The sequence below is a fragment of the Perissodus microlepis genome, chromosome 18 (assembly GCF_051167445.1).
Source record: "Perissodus microlepis isolate ML-2025 ecotype Zambia chromosome 18, ASM5116744v1, whole genome shotgun sequence".
NCBI lineage: Eukaryota > Metazoa > Chordata > Actinopteri > Cichliformes > Cichlidae > Perissodus > Perissodus microlepis.
The window spans coordinates 32,502,781-32,524,702 of record NC_140478.1 but is presented as its reverse complement, the minus strand read 5'-3'; the positions used below and the strand labels follow the sequence as shown (position 1 = coordinate 32,524,702).

Genomic DNA, 21,922 nt, shown 5'->3' with positions numbered 1-21,922 from the left:
GTGTCACTCAGATAAGCTGCTGGCCTTCCGTCCCTTTGGCACCTCCAAGCCGCACGCTCCTCTCTCCCCCAACCGGGTTTCGGCACCAAGAATTGTTGAAACTTGTTCGATTTGGGTAAGAGAAGTAAGCAGACTGGATCCAGGTAGGTGCCAAAAATAGTGATCTTTATTTACACACTTGCGCAGAGTGTGGGAAGAAACTTGCAACAACAATCTTACAATCTTCCTCGAGCAGACCGCTCCCCATCCTTATATTACCCTGATGACATCACAGCTAGATCTTACTGGAAATGATAACAGTTCCAAAGTTCTCCTTATATAGGCATCCAATACTACTTTCGAGACCAACAAGTGTGTGATATGTTGTGCAATTTTGTGAGACTGTGTGTCCAACCGAGAGATTGTCCTGAGACGACCTCCCTGTTCTTAATACGTGCGGGAGTGAACGTGCGTACTTTCCATGACTCTCTATGTGCATGTTGGTGTAGGCCTGAATATATGTGTAAGTGAATGTAGAAGGCCCTACTGGACCCACAGCTTCGAGAGGTGTGAATACAATGATATGGATACCATTTGCAACAGCTTAAGCAGATAGAAAAAATGATAGAGAACAACAATAGACTAATTAAAGTGATGATAATATGCATACATTAATATTTTGCTCAGATTATCATAGATATAATTCAGAGATTATTCTGTCAACTGGTTCGACAATGATGAATGATTGATCAATGATAGTTCTGATTATAAATTGTCACCATAAGAATACAAAATAAAATATCTCTTGTCCACACTGCGCTCTTCAAGCTGAATGCTGCTCGCAGTTTCTCTTAACTGGCTACATCATTTTCCTTTTTGTACAGCCTGGAAACAGCCTGGATAAACCGAGGAATTCTGTCTGCCTGTGAATTTGCATAAGGGTCGTCATCCACACAACTTATGACACACTATACCTGCTGGGCACCTCTTAATAAGGTGATGGGCATTTTTCTGCCTCCACTCTCCAACTCAGCAGCTGAAATGGAAATACAGACTTCTGCTTCTTGTCCCCTAAGACAGTGTTTCCCAACCACTGTGCCGTGCCACAGAGTTGTGCTGTGAGAAATGATCAGGTATGCCATGGAAGATTATCTGGTTTCACCTGATTAGTACTCTAAGCGACTGCCGTGAATAATGGACAGAACAATTACATTCTCTTCCAATAGAGGGCAGTACTTCTTCCTCTAATTAAATGAATAGACTATGTGCACGTTAGCATATGCTACTCCTGTGGGGAGCTTTGTTTCCGGTGTCCTATTCGCGCCTTGGTTACGGTCCAAAACAAGTAAAGCAAATGAATGAATCAAGCGGAGATTATTTCTATAGATGTCTCGGGCATTTACCCAATATATCTGTAAATGATGTTCATCGACTTGTCGATATTTTTTCCCCGCGCCTCAGGGCAAAAGAGAAAAGGGATTCAAATGTTACATTTCTCAGCTGTCCCTCGTTTATCGCGGGTGTTATGTTCTAAAAATAACCAGCGATAGGTGAAATCAAGTAGCCAATTTTATTTTTTGACGGTGCAAAACGTTTCGTCGACATACAGTACGGCACTTCAGAGTCACACTGCTAGCGATCAATGCAGCGATTCTGTACTGTACAGGAGAGACGTCACGGACGAGATCGTCTGCAGCGATCAGGACGCAGGACACAATGTGACGTAAAAAAAAAAAAGCATGCAAACTTGCACTAAAAAATCTGCGAAACAGCGAGGTGAAAGGTGAACCGCATTATAGCGAGGGACCGCTGTAATTTTGAAGGTAAGTCACAACATACCCTTCGTACATACTAATGTATAGAAACCCTTACCAGCAATCATTCATTTTTTGTGTGGCTTTTTTCACGGTTTGTTAACATGCTGTGTAGGTGTGTACTTGACTAGCTGATCTCGACATAACGGGGAAACATCTGGTTTGACTATTCTTCACCTGTAGTTTGAATGCTGAACATTTGCCTGTTTAAATCATGAGACCAGTCACTATACAGAGATGTGCTTCTGAATGTGGACGATGTGTCTTCTGCTGCAGTGATGCAGTTCTGCTTGTGTTGAGTGATGTAAACAACTGATCGATCTAAACTCTTTAAACGTCAAAATTGATCATTAGATTTTTTTATGACACAACAGCGGTGAGTGTTCCCACCTCCTGCTCTTTGTAACTTAACGCGATCTTTCTGTTTTCGAGTTTTGGACATGATTGTGGAGGATATCTTCGCAGCAGCGATTGACCGCAAAGTAAAGCTACCGGAAATGTACAACCCCACATCCGGTCTCAAACCAGGAAGTTAGCATTTTCTCGTGCACAGGGTCAATTGCCAACTGCCAGTAAAACAGAAGAAGACAAAAAGGAAATTATATATGCTGTGTCCGAATTCAGGGGAAGGATGCTTGTTACGTGCCAAGAGATGTGGCTTTGCTTTTGGTGTACTTTTTATCTTTCAGATGTCAAGCCTCCACCTATTGGCCAGTTCAAAGTTGATTGGCATGTGTCTATTTGCTGGTCTGGGCACAGGTGGCCAATCACTCTCCGAGGATCATTACAAATGAGCAGCTCCCTGGCCAGCTGCTGGCTTCTGCTTTATGACAAACATTTGCTTCTTTGTATTGTGTGTGGTGGGAGGCTGGACAGGTAAGCTGGGGTACCCTATACATTGGTTGCAGGTTTTAAACTGTTAGTCACACTAGGTTATGCGGTAGGATAAGGGTTTACTAGGTAGGCCTTTTGTTTTGCATTTTTTGTTTCAGTTAGGCCCTGGAAGCTATCGACCTCTTTTTGTTTTATTAATTTCTTTGATTTGGATCAACCGCCCAGTCCTCCTCCCAAACACATGCCATCCCACTGGCATGTTTCCTGCCCTGATGACACCTTCAGTGCTTCTACTTCAAGCTGCTTGAAGAAAAATGTTTCTGTGTATAATATGTATAATATCTTTATGTATGTTGGTAAATAGACTTCGGTGAACAGGGTTTACAAAGGGGTTATATAATTTTAAAATTACCTGTTTTTCAAGTGTCTTTGTAACTCTGTGTTATTGTACCTACATTATAACCAATCGGATCCTTTTTGTCCACTTAAAGTATGTTTACAGAACTGTTGATATATTTGTTGCGCTGTCTGCTGTCCTCTTGGGCAGATTTCTCATAAAAAATACATTTTCAACCTTTTTTTTTTGAACTGGATAAATAAAGGATATTTAAGAGTCTGCCAAAAACTGATTGCAGCTTCTACCTTGTTACAGGAATGTTGTTTGTGGCTCAAGGTGACTTGATATCATTCACGAGGGATACATTTGACATATGTTTCACGTATTATAGACCAACAAGTGCAGTCAGTTTTTGGCAGACGATCAGTTTTTTGCACAACATCGGTCATTCTTACACATGTACTGTATCATATAAAATATATAAACCAAAGGTCTTTGAAACTTATAGAATCTAATCTTTTGTTTTTTACCTAGCACTTTATCAAACTGTTGTCTGCTACAGAGTTACAAGTATTATACTAATAATATAGCATCCACCATCTGTTTTCATATTTCTGAAAACATCTTAGTGGTGTGGCAGCCACGAGTGAGCCCTGCAAACCCTGTGGATGGACGATGCAGTGGACAGTGGGAGGATCCTAAAGCTCTCTTTGCAGACCACCCTGTGTGATTCTCCACTCGCCGACCAGAAAAGACAAACTGCAGGTCTCAGTTGCAGCACCCCATCCACGTCTGATCTTGCTCGGGCAGATTCAGCAACACTGCCAGAGACTTCCTGTAATCTATTACAGTTGCAAAAGAAACCGTCCAGGAACAGGTCACTCAGGTTGATCCTGTGTGAACAACTGAAAATATTGTTTTTCCATCTTTACATACTGTGTATTTGAAATACTCTTGTTTAATTGTTTTTGTTATTTACTTTATTGCTATCAAATAAATATCCACGTAATATTGTTCAAAGTTAGCGTTGTGTTCATACATGTTAAAAATGCCTGTAAATCAAATTGAGTTCAGTGACAATTACTGTTTGTTTGAATCAATTTATTAACTAGAAAAATTTGCATTTCCTGCGAAAATGCAGTGTGGATGCTTTAAAACTGAAGCTGCCTATAAAAACTAGCTGAAAAAGCTAAAAAGTTGCAGAAATTGTAAAAACTTTGCAGAAGCAAAGGAACTTTGCTAAAATGGAATAACTTAGCAGAACTGCAATATCTTAGAGGAAACATAATACTTGGCAGAAATGCAATAGCATAGCAGAACTTAGCAGAAATATTGTAACTTACCAGAAACATGATAACTTCTCAAAAATACAAGAATTTAGGAGAAATAGTATAAGATAACAGAAATAATATATTTAGCCAAAAATACTTAAACATTATGGAAACACTATGATTTAGAAAAATAGTACAACATAGCAGAAATACTATCATTTGGCAGAAATACTATGATTCAGCACAAATACTCTGGTTTAGCACAAATATTATAAGATAGCAGAAATACAATTATATAGCAGAAATGCTATATTTAGAAAGAAAAATATAATATAGTAGAAATAGTATGATTTAGCAGAAATACTACAATATAGCATAATAACAATGATTTAGAACAAATACTATGATTGAGCAGAATAGTTATAACTTAAGTGAAAATACTGGAAAACTAAAATGACAAACTGAAAAAAAAATGGAACATGTTTAAGCTCTCTCAAAACTAATTATTGTTCACCTGTGGGGAAAAAAAGAAATACAAATAAATAAATACAGAAATGTAAAGAGAGAGACGCACACAGGGTCTATGCCAGTCAGCCATTCTGAATATATTATATTTTTATCAAACAATGAGATGCTGCCCTAAAGAGGGTCTCTCTCTCTCTCTCTCTCTCACACACACACACACACACACACACACACACACACACACACAGGGAGAGAAGCAAGTTGTTTCTAGGTCAGTCAAGCAGCCTGGGAACTGATAAATTTGAATCCACCAATCAGAGAGGCTGTGTACTTTTTCCCGCCAAAACAGGTGCACACACGCAGCACAGAGACAGGATTTTTGTAGTCTATTTCTCATAGTGAGAACACCCTAAACTTTGTGTTTACGCCCTTTTTGCGCTGATTCTAAAGCTGTTAGTTTGATCTCTCTCCAAACTATATTGACCAAACCAGCAGCAAAAGAAGATCCAAACTACGCTTCACATAAACATTGTCATGAATTCACTCTGACTTTTGCTGTTTTGCTGCCACCACAATAAAATCACACTTCATGCACAGCTCTCTCTCTCTCTGTACTTCAAGAACAGTTTCCCGTTACGCACCAGTCTACCGTTGTTTACAGCCTGTCGGCCGCTTTTTTTCCCTTTAACTTACTTCTGAAGAGAAAACCTCATTTCTGCTGTTGAAGACTGCACTGTAAAAACTGTGATTTGGGTTAATTAGTATCTAATAGGAAAGTAATAGTAACTATTACTCAGTAAAAACATGTATGTGTTGTTTTAATTAAATCTAAGCAAAATTAAACATTTTTGAGATGTTCAGTTATTTAAATTTACACAATTTTGTTTGGTGTATATTAAGCAATAGTTTGTTGAGCAGATTTAACAAAAATGTATGAGTACCGTGAAAAATGAAGAAATCTAATAGATTTAACTAATGAAAGCATTTTCATTTCAATCATTCTACACTTCCGCCCGTAGTCCGTTGTGCCACGTGCAGGACACACACGCTTCAGCAGTGGATGATCTCCATTTTGTCCGAGGTAAGATTATCTTAATTTGTACGAATATACGACACGTTTTAAACAGTAACATATAGCAGTTTTGAGTAAAAGTTCTAAACAGTATGATACGTCAAAATTAGATTAATAATGACCACTGTAATGACAGTATTGTATTTTTACGCAAAATGGCACGAAGTGGACTGCTAGCATAAGGTCACTTTCCAAGCCTTCGCAGCTGTGTTACTTAAGAGCTTTGACTAACCACGTTTTACCATATTAAAAAAATATATCAATTATGTATTTCGATGGGCTGTAACCTCCCTCATTTACTTTTAAAATTTTATGAAAAAGTTTTGCACTCAGCAGTGAGTGATGTAGTTAAAATCATTTGTGCGGGATTTTGTCAGTCACAGTTTTTCAAAGCTTTTTTCTCCACGCAGTGTTTTTCAGTTGTGGTAATTAAGCTAAAGTGGCTCAGTCCAGCAAAATAACTGGTTTTCATTTTCATGCTGTCAGAGCCCTGTGAGTTTAGTGCAGGCACAGCTCACATAGAGGGATAATGCAAGTTTCCAGTAAAAGCGCTATACAAATACAGGCCATTTACCATTAAACTTGGTTGGTGTATCAGTGAGACCCATGCTCAGTCACGATGTAACGATCTTCAAGACAAAGGTACATTCAGGAAATAATATAGTAATACGTGTTTAATCTGACATAAGTCTTTCATAATTTCTATGTTTAACACCCAATGGTGTTTGGATACAGAGATGACCTTGTGTAGATTAAAAGGACATCTTTTCAAATATGGGAAGATATATACAGTATATAAATACACAAATAGTGTTATTTCATGTCATGATCTGTCACCAAATCGGTACAGAAAATAGAGTCTATTCCTTTTTTAATCTAATAAAGAGTTTCATTTTTTTATATGTGAACCTCACCTTTAAAAATTTTAGTATTAATTCAAATTTGTCTTTAACAATTTGTGTGTGTACAATTTTTACTTTGGAGAGTGCGATTGTTATTAACGTTGTGTTCTTTTCAGTTGTTGGAAGATCCCTCAACTTAAATTCAGCTGATCAGTATGTAGACTATGCATTTTGAATAGGTTTTGATGGATGATTGTATTAAATTAAACTACTAGTTTTGAAATTGAAGCAGCAGAAAATGACTAAGTTGACCCTACTTAATCTAACTTCACTCTACCCATTTACATTTTATTCTAGGTTGAACGAGATAGAGCTCCATGTAATCACTGATGACCAAATGGAGAAGTTGGTTCTTCCATCAGGGGTCCCACCAACAGTAGAGGAGCTGCAAAGTGTTGTGAAGGATACCTTTGGGATTTCAAACGACTTAAGTCTTCAGTATTTTAAACCAAAATTTCAGAACTACTTCTCTATTCGCAGAAGTGACCAGATAAAAGACAAAGACACTGTGAAGGTTGTTGGCATCACCCTGGTCATCCTGCCAGTTTTCGGCAGCCCCTCTGATCAACTGTCAACTGACTATGACTCATCATCCAATCCAGTTGTATCCAATGCAGACTCTGCTGCAACCACATCTTCTCAGGACACCATTATTCTCAAAAGGCAGAAGTTCACAGAACGTTGTGAGCTGTTCCCCATTCCACAGTCTGCATATGAAACTGAAATGTAACTGGAAAGAGCCACCGAGGTGTATAAAAAGAATGGAAATCTTCTGCCCACCTCCAAAGTAAAGACTGACATTCTCGAGAAGTTGGCTGAAACTGTATTTTCAATTATGGCCTATTCTTCCTATTATTTTGGGGCAAGCACTAGTGAAGAATTTCAGTGCATACAATCTAAATTAATCAGAAAAATGTTATATTATAAATTTTGTATATGTTTTATATTCCACAATAAAAACAATTACTGTTTGAATGTTGTCTTTGTGAAATTGATTCATTTTACTCAGAAAAGAAGTTAAATTAATTTGATTTTCTCTTACTATTCACAGTCATTAATTATAAAGTTTAATTGGAAAATTAGTGAATCCAATTTGAGTTTTAATTAAAAACAAAAAGTTTTAATTTTTTTGTAATGGATATTTTAGTCATTTTTTACTAAACCTTTGCCAGATCGTTAGTAAATTCAGAGTAATTTTTCTCAGAGATTCATTTCAAATGAACTAATTTTTTGTTACAATTAGGCAATTTTAACCTTCAATTTGAGATTTTGTCCCTAAATTCAACACATATTTACAAGAGAATATCAATAATATCTATTATTGTTTTTTGTTGAAATTTAATTAACATTTTATCTAAATTTTACATAAATCACTTGAAATTAAAATCTACTTAAGTAAATTAAGTGTCACTTTGTTGCCATAGGTTTTTTAAGTAATCTCTAGTCACAGTTTTTACAGTGTGAACAAATGTAAACTTTTTAAAATTATACAAAACTGCAAAACTCTCAGCTGTGTCTCTAATAAAACCTCTGTAACTTTGCTCTGCTTCACTTCAGCAGCATCAGGTAATGTTCATATGTTGATTAATGGTTTTCTTTTGTTTTTGATGTACTGCAGAATATTTTTATAAAACATTTATACAGACCCTTCTTCTTATGTGTCCAAGGGCTTTAACTCGTTCCTCCCAGCCTTGTTTGGTCTCTGATGTTTCTCCTTTAACAAGCAGCTTCATGTACTCGTATGTGTAGAGAGGGTTTGGCTTCACTGATATCTCTCTCAGTCTGTCCAGACACTGAGCAGATCTCTGCAGTAGTGTCTTCACCTCATTTCTCAGATGACTCTCTTCATCCCACAGGTTTGATGTCAGTCCTTCAACAACTGTCTGATCTTTGTTGGTTTTTGGATATTTTTCTTTCAGCTCTTTCACTGTTTGTTTCTCTCTAACCTCCTGATACTCCCATTTGTACTTCTGTAAAAAATGTAAATTAATGTGACATTTGCCTGGACACTCGGTGCAGAATCCAGGTGATGCAGCTTCTTCACAGCCTTCTTTCTCTGAATCCCTGGATGTGGAGGAGGGATAGTAACAGGTGACATGACACTGCTGACAGTTGATGATGAAGTTTCCTGTACCAGAAATACGAGCTTTATAAGGCTTCATGACAGAGACTGTAAACTCAGGGTTATTATTTCTGTTGATTTCTTCCCTGTGTTCACCAAGTTTTTGTCTTGTGTTTTTTAACTCTTCAAACCTGGCTAATCCAAGTTTAATCTGCTCCTGCAAATCTTCCACTGAATCCTCGAGCTGCTTTCTTTCTCTGAGGACCTCCTGTGTCAGTGTCAAGCTTTTAGTTTGAATCACATTCAGAGCAGCAAAAAATATCTCCATGCTTCTCGTCCCCATGTTCCAAAACATCTCATTAAAGCTAATATCAGCATTATATTCATCATGATTATATTGTTCTTCATCGTCATTGTAATTGTCATCAACAGCATCATCTGTGCATTTTTTGACACATGTGTTTTCTGCAAACAAGGCTGAATCATTGAACTTGAAGTGAACAGGCAGCCCATCATCAGCTGTAGGTAATGGGACACCTGAAGCTCTCACTGCCTCTAGAACTGGAGGACGCTGACCGTCTGCAAACGTCACCAGGATCCTGATGTTTTCTGCCACATCTTTGGCAAAGATTGAGAGCACTGAATCAAACACATATTTCTGTGTTGCTGTGAGTTGTGCTGAAGCAGCCTGAGCTACAAAACACACAGCATCAATGTCAGTGACACCGTGCTGAGCAGAGAAGAGATTACGTAGCTGCTCTGTGATCTCTCTGTCTCTTTCTATGCCTCTTGTATCTCCAAAGCCTGGAGTGTCAATAATGGTCAGAGAGAACGGGATTTGAAATCCATCCTGGTGGTTGATTTTGTAAACAGTGACTTCAGAGGTCTGACTGTGAGCTCGTGATGTTGACTGATCCTCATTAATGAATTTAAACCTGAAACTGTCCTCCCACTCGACACCAACAATGTAGTTGATCATCCCATCGATCAGAGTGGACTTTCCTGATCCAGTCGCTCCAAAAACCATTATTGTACGATTCAGCCTCGTGCTTTCTTCTCCAAAGTTAAACTTCCTGCATCCATATATGTTCATGTGTTCTTCTGTCAGAGGCAGTTTGTAAACTGAGGGGGAATCAGATTTGATCTTTTTACTTTTAATCCTGAGAAGTTCTGCGAGGCGTTTAAATGTTGTTGTGCAGACTTTAACAGTGATGCTTTCTTTGCTTCTTCCAGCTGAACCACAATCACATCTGACCCTGACTGCATATTCTGCATCTGACTGGAGACCTGACAGGATCACCTTTTCACCTGCTGACTGTATTTGGTTCCACTGCAGAGCTTCCTCATTCTCATCTGTTTTTGAATACTCCACCATGTAGCTCAATATCTGCACATCCTCTCCGAGCTCAGCAGGTTTCTCCCAGCTCACTGATATCTCAGTTGAATTTGGTTCAAGTCGAGGTTTTCCAGGAGGGCTGCAGGGTAAGGTTTTAATAGAAACTTGATTATCCGGCCCGACACCCGCTGAGGTCACTGCTCTGCATCTGAACACATACTCTGTGTTTGGCTTCAGATCTCTCACTGTGACTTCTTCAGCCTTTGCTTCTGTCTTCTGCTGCCATCCATCCTCTCCACTGACACAGTGCTCAACAGAGTAGGAGGTGATGTTCTCTGCTCCAAATCTGGGTGGAGAAATCTTCAGTGTCACACTGTTGTGGTTTATGTCAGCTGCTGTCACAGTTTCAGGCTTTGAAGGAGGCTCAAAGTTCTCACTGACAGCAAATCCACCTTCATAAAGGTGGATGCTGGAACCTTCCTGTGTCTCATTAGTTAACCCCACTGTCAGGAACTTCATGTTCTTGTTCTCCTTGTTGGCCTCTGCAAAATCACTGAAGAGTTTTGCTTTTCTCCTCATTTCAGCTGTTACTTCTTTTGAGGCGTACCATTGTTCCTTCTCTACATCATGAGTGTGAGGATCTTGAAGGTCTGGGTTGGTTTTTCCTTTTAAGTATCTTGATAAAGCTGAGAGGTACGGTTCATCCTTTCCCAGAGAGGTGAAAACAAAACACACAACATGATCTTCTTCATACAGATGATTTTCAGATGGGATGATTTTGGTGTTTTTCATGTTTTTGGTGACAGATTTTAAGATTCTGATTTCTCTCTCTTTACAGTCCATCCACTCGTTCAGGTTTTTGCTGCTGAAAGGTGAAGAATGTCTCTTCTTCAGGATCTCTGCAAGCTCAGCTTCCTCTTCTCCTCCTCCTCGGATTGATGGAAGCTTCTTGGCCAAAGTCTGTTGGAATTCCAGCTTGAACTCAGAGCACATTTCTTTAAAACTTTTAATTTTTTTATCAATCTGTGGGAACTGCTGTGCAGTGCTGGTTCCCAGTACATCATTGCTCCTCATTTCCAGCTCACTGAAGTCCTCCAGGACTCTCTGTGCTTCTTGAACTAATCCTGTACTGATCTGACGGACGAGTTTAGCAGCAGAAGAATTTAAACATGTCAGTGGCAGCAGCCAGACCTTCACTGGTACAGCTTTGTCTCCCAGTAATCCTGGCAGGCTTTGGTAGGCTTCTACTGCATCTTGAAAGGTTGTTGGTGGTTTTGGAAGACAGAAGTCTCCATAAAACCTGCAGGAGAATTTATCAACACTTTCTTTGTCCTTCTCTTCCATCTTCAGGGAACCTTCACCCTCTACAGAAAGTAAGGGAATCTTCTTGATGATCACCTTCAAGTTGCCCTGAACATCTTGATGATCTTCCTGTTCAGAAACTTCACGGTCAAACACAAAGAAAGCTTGTGCTCCATAAAGAATAGCTGTGACTACATGTGTTGCTAAGCCTTGATCAAAAACATATGGATGCTTCACGTTTCCTCTTCCAAGATGATTCATGGACAGCTCCTGGATCTTTGTGGTTGCCTTGTACTTCAGTGTTACTCTGGCCTGATTTCTGGAAGATTTACTATCATTCAGATATTTGGCAGATCCATCAACCTGAACCAGTCCACCCAGGAAACTTGCCTTCAGTGAAGCATCAACATTTAGAGCTGAAGATTTGCCAGAAATTGATTCAGATGCAACAATTTCAAAATCATTAGAGGCCTGTGGTCTTTCTTCAACATCTTTCTTCAGGTCATCACGATCCCACAGAGTCATTCCTGCAAAAGAAGAAGTAAAAATATTTCTACCAGGACTCCATCAATTAAATCACATTCTAAAATAAATGTTAAAAATGATTTAAAAAAATGTGAATTTTAAAATAAATAAACAGAGCGGTGTCTTTCTATGAGCGAACTTGTCAAACTTTTGCTGTTGATTTTTTTCACGACTTTCCTTGTTTTGTTTTTTCATCTCTTTTTGTTTATTCACCAAAATGAAATAAAAATAGTAAATGAAGCACAAATCTTTTGTTTGTCTGGATGAACCAGATTAACTGAGTTCTTTCAGATGAAGAGTTCAGGCTCTGCATCTGAGTTTTCAGTATTTAAGATAATGACAGTAATAATATCAAAAATGGCCGTTTGGACTTTCGTGAGGGAAACGTTCTAATAACTAATTTAGTGACGCCGCTGTCAAAAGACTGCATGTCACTGATCAGCCAATCAGTGACATGCAGTAGGTACTAAAAAAGTATCTGGTACCAGGTACTACCAGCTAATGATGAAATCGTAAAGACTGAGTCGACTCAAGCCAACCTGAGTAGCTCCAAATGGAAAAGCGCTCTAAGAGTTGGAGCGGATTTCCAGGTGTTGCATCATGGCTGCCAACTTGTTTTAATAGTGATTAACTTTACTCATGAGGATCAGGGAAGATGTTCTTATCTTTATGTTAGCTTTAGGCCCTGTTAGTTGCACATTGATTACAGCAGCTAGTTAGAGCTTGTTTTTGTTGTTGTTTTTTTTTCTTTTACAAAAAGGCATAAATAGAAGTCAGAAGCAGGAATAATAAAACCTCGGCTGTTTCCACAGGACTTAAAACACTAATCTGCTAGAATCCAACAAGTTTGAGCAAGCAGCAGGTTTTAATTCTGTTTGAAGGCTCAGTTTGAACCTTCTTTGAGAATCATAAAAATAAAAATGAAAAATTAGCAGGACAAAGGAACAGTCCAGATCACTTTAACACAACTGGGTGCAGTTAAAACCACGAGGCAACCTGTGGAGCTGAAACTTGGAAATGTTAAAAACTACAGTTCCTCTGGGGGCCACAAGGCTCCAAAAGGGAGTCAGTCCCCAGAGTCATATATATATATATATATATATATATATATATATATATATATATATATTAGTTGGACATGTCATATATCCAACTTTACTGCATTAAAATCATGTTTACAGCCTGTTATAAAAAAGTGGATAGAGTCTCCCTTCAAAACAACTGCAGGGTAATTATTCTGTATCATGTATCTGATACTGGAGTTAGGGGCGTGGCTACTTTTACTGGCAGAAAGGCTGCAGTGATGGGAACCTGTTTGGGCTCATGTCTGCTGCTTCAGCTGATGGTCTTTATGGTCTACAGTGACCCCTTGTGGACATTGTTAAATACCTCTGTGTTGAGTAGATGATGTGTTGTGATTGTTTCTTAGTTATCTTTGACTCTACTAATTACAGAATTGCCTGTTTCTGTTTCCAGAAAACCATGCTCATAGTCACATATACCGTATCTTCTACAACTGTAAGTTCACGTATGGCTGCACTGCATTTGGATTAAGCCTGGCAAGCTCTGATGTAACCAATTCTTCTGTGGAACTTAAATAAAGACAATTAACTCAACTCCTGGACTGCTGCCGTCATCAGCAGAAGACTTAGGCCAGACTTGTATACCCAGAACTCCCAGTATATATATATATATATATATATATATATTCTACAGTCGACTGGCTTTAAAAAATGAAAGTTTGTGATGCATCAAGAATTTTTACATGTGAATTCTTACCAGGGACGAGCGCGTCACTGCGACAGTCGTACAGCATCCCGACGCTGAAAGGCCGACCGAGCGCTGCCACCTCCATCGCACCGCCTGATGTACCGTCCATCCTTCAGTCTGGAAAACACAGAAAAAGTTTGAGGATGTTTTTCTGGTTCTTCTGCTGTCCAGCTGTTTGTTTTATACCCATTACTATAACTGACAACATCTGGAATAGTTCCACCTGGCACCTCCTGGGTGAGAAAGTGACAGTGTAGTAGGTTGTAAAATGCTGCATGTTCAGTTTTACGGAAACAAACTGTTTCTGTTTATAACTGTCAATAACACCTCTTATACATTTACACACTAAGGTAAAACCTTATTACATCAGTAGATGGTGATCCTGCACAGCTGTGGATCCACTGGAAAGCAAACAGCTGCAGGTTTAGGCATTAAAACTCTTTACTGATTAATTAAACTAAATTAATTGTATAATTAATTATAAATAAATAAATTTATATACAAAACCAAAAACAGTAGGACCTTCCACATGTTAGAGAACAACACTAACCACTATGGACACACAGGAATCTGTGAGAAAAAAACATCAAAGTTATTCATGTTGCTGTGTTTGTATTTAAGGACTGTTGATTAAACGTTATGTGTGTTATAAAATATTGTTGAATTAATTCTTAAACATATTTTAGTTCTTACTGAGTTTTAACTGCTTTAGAAAATTAATTCTTATAAGATTTCCACCTTTTAGCTTTCGGATTCTCTCAGCCTTTGACGTAATTATTAAAAAATATTTCAAAGTAACACTGTCAGGTTACAGGTGGTGCCCATGTGTACTGTTGTTTGTAACCTAAGGAGCTTGGAAAGAAAAGCGTCTGGACTTCTTTAAGTTGCTTGAAGACGTTTCATCTCTAACCTGAGGAGCTTCTTCAGTTCTAAGGTCAAATGGTGGGGAGTCCCAGATTTAAACCCAGTGGGAGTTTCCCCCCAAAGAGGGACAAAGGACCCCCTGATGATCCTCTAATCACATGAGCCAAGGTGTGAAACTGGGTGTGGGTCACAATCAGCCAGGGTTTCGGGTGACCTCATTGTGAAACCTGGCCCCAGCCTATCATGTGATTTCCTGAGGTCAGATGGCCCAGGATGTGAGTGGGCGTTAAGGCGTCTGGGAAGGGAACTCAAAACTGGATTATAGATGGCAGACAGTTGGTGTCGTAAGCCCCGCCTCTGTTCAAAGATGGTCGCTCACAGTGGACATAGATGCTTCTTTCACTCCTCTTTCAAACCATCTGTCCTCTCTGTCCAAAATGTGAACATTGGCATCCTCGAAAGAGTGACCTTTGACCTTAAGATGCAGATGGACTGCTGAGTCTTGTCCTGTGGAGGTGGCTCTTCTATGTTGTGCCATGCGCTTGTGAAGTGGTTGTTTGGTCTCTCCAGTGTAGAGGTCCTGGCATTCCTCGCTGCACTGTACAGCAGCGGTCCCCAACCTTTTTTGCGTCACGGACCGGTTTAATGTCAGACAATATTTTCACGGACCGGCAGGTGTCACGGATAAATACAACAAAATAAAATGATACGACCAAGACAAAAACTGTGGTATTTTGTAAATATAATATTACACGCGAATTCACTGTGTAATTGTGTAACTTTATTAGCAGCATCCTCCTGATAAAGGTATCGCACATAAACAAGTAGCATTGCCTTATTGTCCACATCTGTAGACTCATCAACCTGCAAAGCGTACCATGGTGATGTATTAATTTTCTCCAACAACTGTGTCTCAATGTCCTCTGCTATTTCATCAATGCGACGAGTAACGGTGCTAGCCGACAGAGGCACCTGTGCTTTTCAGCCACCACCTCCCCAAAAAGTTCACAGCAAATGTCTTTAGTGGCAGGAAGGATCAACTCTTCACCAATAGTGAATGACTTTTTAGCCTTAGCAATACGGTTAGCCACCAAGTATGATGCTCTCAGTGCACCTGTATTTGTTGTTGTGGAGGCCCTCAGTAATTGCTTCTGTCCCTGTTGTTCCCGCTTTTTTCTTTCAAAATACTCCAAAGGCTTGTTTTTTAATGTTGGGTGCTTGGTCTCCAAGTGACGAAGCAGTTTTGAAGGCTTCATTGCCTCATTGGAGAGCCGGTCGCCGCATATTATGCAGAGCGGGCTTGGTGCGTGGGAATCGCCTGTCGCGATAAATCCATATTTCAAGTAGGTATTTTGGTATTGTCTGTTAAATGCAGCTTTCTTTTTCTTAGTGGTTGTCATACACTCTTCTTCTGTCTCCTCACTGGGCCTTTTCCCCTTTGCAAAGAAACCCTCCAAAGACATCTGTTTTTTACTCATTTTGCTAGCTTGGAGGTTTAATATTAGCTACTAGTGTATCCTGACATGCGTCAAGAGTCAGTCATAGACGGAAGTAAATGAGAGAATTCAGTCTTTTTCAAAATAAAACACTGTTCAGAGTCAGATAATAAATAAAATGAAATTAATGTAAGTTCTTTTTTCTGTGCGGTATGAGCCTCAACTCTCGCGGCCCGGTACCGGTCCGGGGCCCGGGGGTTGGGGACCGCTGCTGTACAGCATACACCACATTGTTAAGTTTGTGTTTAGGAGTTTTGTCTTTGGGATGAACAGTTTCTGTCTGAGTGTGTTGCTGGGTACACTGGTATATCATGTTTGGAGAAGACGCTCCTAAGTTTTTCTGATAAACCTCAGAAAAAACTGTAACCAGGTTAAAACCGTCATTTCTTAAAATGTGTTGAAGATAGAAGATATTGAAATCCATGTTAAAATGTAAAATAATAATGTTTAAAATATTGAGAAAAATGTTCGAATTCCTTTTAAAAGGAGTACAATGTATCCTGTTTTACTGTGAAAAGCTGATGATTGTAAGAGGAAGTGAGTGTGATTCAGATTGGTAGCAGGACTGAGAGAAGTTTGTGCCAGTGTGTTTGTATGAACTGGACCATCTGCTTTGTCGATGTGCACAGTTTGTAATCTTCCTGTGAGGAGCTCGGGACATTTCTGCTCCAAATTCACAGAGTAGCTGATCACTCTGCATTCCTTCACATCTAACTGTTATGATCCAGTCCCATTTGATGAGGTTGCATAATGTTCCAGATCATTTCCCAAGAACCTTATTTGAAGAACTTAATTTGACTGTCTCAGCAGCAGAGGATAACTGGAGATGTGTACATTAATATAAATAAAGCTAAAGAAAAATGAACAGGTAGCCTACAGAAAACATGTCCTCCACCAGTAATTATCACATTATTACGTTCTTGTTTCTGCCTTGTTGCCGAACTATTACCACCTTACTACCGGGCTGCATTTCCATATTATTACCTGCAGTTTTTGGGCCCTTATTATACAATTACATAAATCTCAGTGTTATATGACTCAACTATAACTATGTTTGCTACCATGATTTTTTTTAATATAGTTGTGAGTGGTAATAACATATAAATTGAAGAACACAGAGTGAGATGCACATTTTGTAGTCCATCTTCTGTCACTGTAGTTTCTTCTTGTTTTTAAGTCCTTAAAAATCCTCCTTAATACCTTTCCTTGACCTTGTAATGTTTCCCACTGTGATGAAGAAAAAATGTTAAGGAGAAGGAGGTAAGAGGTAATTTTTGGACTATTCAAAGCGCGCTCTGACCACTCAGCTATCTCTTTCCTGAGGAAATCTGACTGCAGGACCACACCCTGTAACTTTCTCTCTCTCTCCTCCCCAGCAGTTTGTTTGTTCCGGTTTCTGTTTGCTTTTTGTTTTCCACAGACTATCATCGACACTCACACATTAGTGACACAGTCATCCCACATTTGGGATTAAATAAATAAACTCCATTACTGTGTGGTCGTCCTGTTTTATCTGAGCTGATTAATGGCAGCACTCGGTTTCAGTTTCACTCGCTGGTTAGCTTTAAAACACTGACGGGATGAAAGCGTTTCACTCCCTGAATGACGACAGACAGCCTGTCTGACTGAAATGCCTCTTTAACTGATCAACCTGGATCATTTAGCATTCATTATGATGAGCCACAGTGTACTCACAGCAGAGGTCGTCGATCCTCTGAAGTTGTTCTGTCGTCTGCCTCTTGGTCTCTGAGAGGAAACAACTCCAACCGCAAACGGTCTGATATCTGCGGCTTTAAACTCTGCTGCCCCCTTGTGGCACCAACACACTGCAGCTGCTGCTACTGATCATGACAGACGAGACAACATTCAAGTAATATTAACAAGCACATTAATTAAACATTACTGAACAGATTGGTGCACAAAGAGAAAAAAAACATATTGAAATTCAACTTTCATCTTCAGGAAATGTTTTTTTAACACTTACAGTTTCACATCTATAAATCTGACCATAAATCTGTCAGAGGATGTCAGATAAGACCGTAGACCTGAAGAAGCCAGGAACGTTCTACTAGACATCAGCAGGAAGCTCGGTGAGAAGGTGACAACTGTTGGTGTGATTCTTTAGAAATGGAAGAAATATCAAATGACCATCAGTCGCTCTCGGTCTGGAGCTCCATGCTTGCCTCGTGGGATGATGGTGATCATGAGAAAGGTGGTTGTGATGGACAAACCCATGGCCACACTCTGAAGTCGCTGCCAGACAAAATGTGGTGGCCAGGGTTTGAAAGCATTAAATGCAACAGGGATAATTGGACTGCACCACCGCTTCCTGCTGAAGGGGGAGAATGTGTGTTTTCTTTAATGTAAAAACAAAGTAGTTGCCCTTAATTAAATATTTGAGTTTAGGGTTTAATGTTTTTGATTTTCTTCTTTGGTGTTTAGTTTATTATCAAACCAGACTGTACTGCATTGTTTTTTGTTTACAGTTGTGTTTTGTTTAGTTACCCCTCGTGTGTCATAGTGGTCTGATCAGCCATTAGATATACCCTTGTGTGTCATTTCATGTTTAGGTCAGTTATGTTTGTTTGGGCAGTCAGTTGGTTTGTTAAGTTGTGGTTTTACATGAGTTGAGTTTTGTTTCTTTTACCTCTTTTATGAGCTCAACATTTATTACTTTTGTAAATATAATTTAACGTTTAACCCTCTCAGGCTCAAATTAAGTTTTTGTTGCTAATGCACAAAAGAATACCTGCAGTGGTACTTCTGAGTAAAAAAAACTCATAAAATATGTATGTGGGGTAATCGGGTTGCTAGTTTTTACTTGTTGCAAATCTGCAACGCCTGCCTTCAGAGGGTCAAATGGCAACCCTATTTTTCAAATAATTTCTGTGACTCCTCCTGTTTTCAACTCGGTCCATCACTCAGGTCCAAGCCAGCTAAGATCAGCAAGAACCCTGTTATCATGGTTCCGAAAAGGTAGATACTCCTGTCCTAAATCGACCGTCCTGCCAGGCACATGACCCTCCAGTTCCTCCACCTGTCCATCATGTATCTGGCAGGGAATGTCCCTCCAGGATAGTCGGGCTCCCCCGACCTCAGGCTTCTCGTTGAGAAGAGGGTGTCAATTGGATTCAGGACCAGTTGATCAAATTATAATTATCAAACTACTTGTTAGTCAGTTTAGAGTATCTGAAAATGAGGGACTGTGTATAAAAATGTCTGTAATTCCTAAACAGTTACTGGAAGCTTTTTGTAAAGATTACAGTTTCTCATACGCTGTGTTCATCTGTCTTCAGACCACAGCTATCTGTGCTTCTTCTACCTCTGATGTTGTTCAGTCACATTTAACTTCAAGTTGGTATTAAATGCAGTGAAATCTGTTTTCAAACAGCAGACAGTGTAGAAGCATGCAGGCATTATCTGATGAGCTGACATGTTTAAGATGAAGAATAAAAATCTTCAGGTTCGGCTTTTTTCCAGCTCAGCAGTCAGACTGAAGCAGGTCAGTGATGCTGACTGACTGACGTTTGTACCGAGAGGCCTGTTCACAGTTGCTCCTCGAGGATCATAAAGTTTATGTTGATGTTGAAACGAGGAAGAAAGATTTTAAATCTCAGCAGAGGATTAAAAATCAGCTCTTGCTGTAACTCACAGTGTGAATACAGTAGTGATGTGTCAGTCGCGAACGAAATGGCTCTTAGAGCCGGCTCCTTATCGCGAGCCATGGGTTTTTTTCTTTCTCTCTCTCTCGCACTTTTTTCCCGCTTCACTCAGCACGCGAGCCTTGTGCTTTGCGCTGAGCAGAGGGGGGAGGGGCTGTAGTTACACTCGCAGTAGCACAGGAACAGAGCGGGAGGGAGAGAGAGAGAAAGAGAGCCAGGGACAACAATAGAAAGGTATAGTAATCATCCACAACTATTTTCAGTTGCAGATGATAAAGGATTCAGAAAGTTTATTCATGCAGGTCCATATGACAGAGAATATGCATGTTCTTTTTGTTTTCATATTTAATTTATATTTAATTGTGTTGTGGTTTGCAGTGTTTTGTGTTGTTTCACTTTAAATTTGTTTAAAGGGAAAAAGCTGAAAATTTAAATAGTTAAAAGTTGAAATGTGAATATTTGGTTTTTGTATTATATGATTTATTTATTACACCTTATGTGGCGTGAATAAAAAAAAGTATAGTTACGGTGGCCCCTACAGACAAAACACGTACAAACTCCAAAACACGTAAAAAACACAACAGAAGTGCTCCAGGATGCTGGGCGCAGTGTTGAGCTTTTGTTACCTCGTGGCTACACAAGCCAGGAAGTACCAACGACCGGATTTGGTGTGTGGTAGTAACAGGTAAATGAACATTTTTTTTTTTTATTATTATTTGAATATATATGAATGCTTGTGTATAAATACACAAACAATACACATATGCTTTCATGCTTTCAATTGTGTAATTTAAGTGATCTAGGTAGCTCTGTTTTGGAAGTTCAGTTAACGCTAGAAATGTGTTTTGGAGTTTGTACGTGTTCTGTCTCTGGGGGCCACCGCAAATATTTATATATAAACATATATAAATAAAACCACTTTTTTTACATTAGTAATTCCTTTTGTGCATAATTTTATATTATTGTTAATAATAAATTAATTAAAGCAACAAAACAACCTGCAGAGCCTTGTCGGAGCCAAAAGAGCCGGTTCTCTAAAAAGAGCCGGAAATCCCATCACTAGAATACAGAGCTCAGAACTGCCAGATTCAATGATTCTAATGTGGCGCTGTCACTTGGTGTTCGCTCGCTCTGCGGTAGAGTATCACTTCCTGTTCCTGCTCAAACACAGTGGTGTTTCTGAGTAGCTTATTTGCTTAGCAATTTAATTAACAACTTTTAAATACATTCTTCTTTCATAGTATAATCTTCACGTGCTTCATCCGAAGCACACTTTCTGTGTACTCACTACCTAATTTATAGCCAAAGTATTCACTCACTGTCTCTGTACTGTTTCGCTAGCTTAGCTTAGCTCGTAGCCGACTCGTTAGCACCATGGCTACTTCACCTGTCCCTCCTGCACTTTCTTGCTCATTGTGTCAGATGTTTAGTTACTCCTCGGCCTCCTTTAGCAGTAATGATATCTGTAACAAATGTAGCATATTTGCAGCTCTGGAGGCCAGGATTACTGAATTGGAGACTCGGCTTCGCACCCTTCATTCACCCGTAGCTAGCCAGGCCCCTGTAGCTGGTGCAGCCGAAGATAGCGTAGGCCCCGCTAGCTGTTCCCCGGCAGACCCCAAGCAGCTGGGGAAAGAGGGCGGCTGGGTCACGGTGAGGAGGAAGCATAGTCCTAAACAGAAGCCCCAGGTACACCACCAACCCGTTCATGTGTCTAACCGTTTTTCCCCACTCGGTGACACACCCGCCGGGGGTCAAACTCTGGTAATTGGTGATTCTGTTCTCAGACATGTGAAGCTAGAGACACCGGCAACCATAGTCAATTGTCTTCCAGGGGCCAGAGCAGGCGACATTGAAGGAAATTTAAAACTGCTGGCTAAGGGTAAACGTAAATTCAGTAAAATCATAATTCACGTCGGCAGTAATGACACCCGGTTACGCCAATCGGAGGTCACTAAAATCAATATTGAATCGGTGTGCAACTTTGCTAAAACAATGTCGGACTCTGTAGTTTTCTCTGGTCCCCTCCCCAATCAGACCAGGAGTGACATGTTTAGCCGCATGTTCTCCTTAAATTGCTGGCTGTCTGAGTGGTGTCCCAGAAACGATGTGGGCTTCATAGATAATTGGCAAACCTTCTGGAGGAAACCTGGTCTTGTTAGGAGAGACGGCATCCATCCCACTTTGGATGGAGCAGCTCTCATTTCTAGAAATATGGACAAATTTATTAA

At 39.6% G+C, this 21,922-nt stretch overlaps 1 protein-coding gene across 2 annotated transcripts; it reads right to left on the bottom strand.

The window, feature by feature from the left end:
• Positions 1 to 144: 144 nt before the first annotated feature.
• On the bottom strand, positions 145 to 19,695 carry LOC146368616 (uncharacterized). 2 transcript variants are annotated; one of them, XM_084912157.1, is made up of 4 exons: positions 18,014 to 19,695; positions 17,725 to 17,870; positions 13,679 to 13,786; positions 145 to 11,901 (listed from the first exon to the last, which is right to left on the bottom strand). In XM_084912157.1, the coding sequence occupies exons 3-4, from the start codon at positions 13,776 to 13,778 to the stop codon at positions 8,300 to 8,302; spliced, it is 3,702 nt and encodes a 1,233-aa protein (XP_084768283.1). In that variant the 5' UTR covers positions 13,779 to 13,786; positions 17,725 to 17,870; positions 18,014 to 19,695; the 3' UTR covers positions 145 to 8,299. The 2 variants fall into 2 exon arrangements, with proteins under 2 accessions (XP_084768283.1, XP_084768282.1); XM_084912156.1 differs by having other exon boundaries at positions 17,725 to 19,695.
• Positions 19,696 to 21,922: the final 2,227 nt, after the last annotated feature.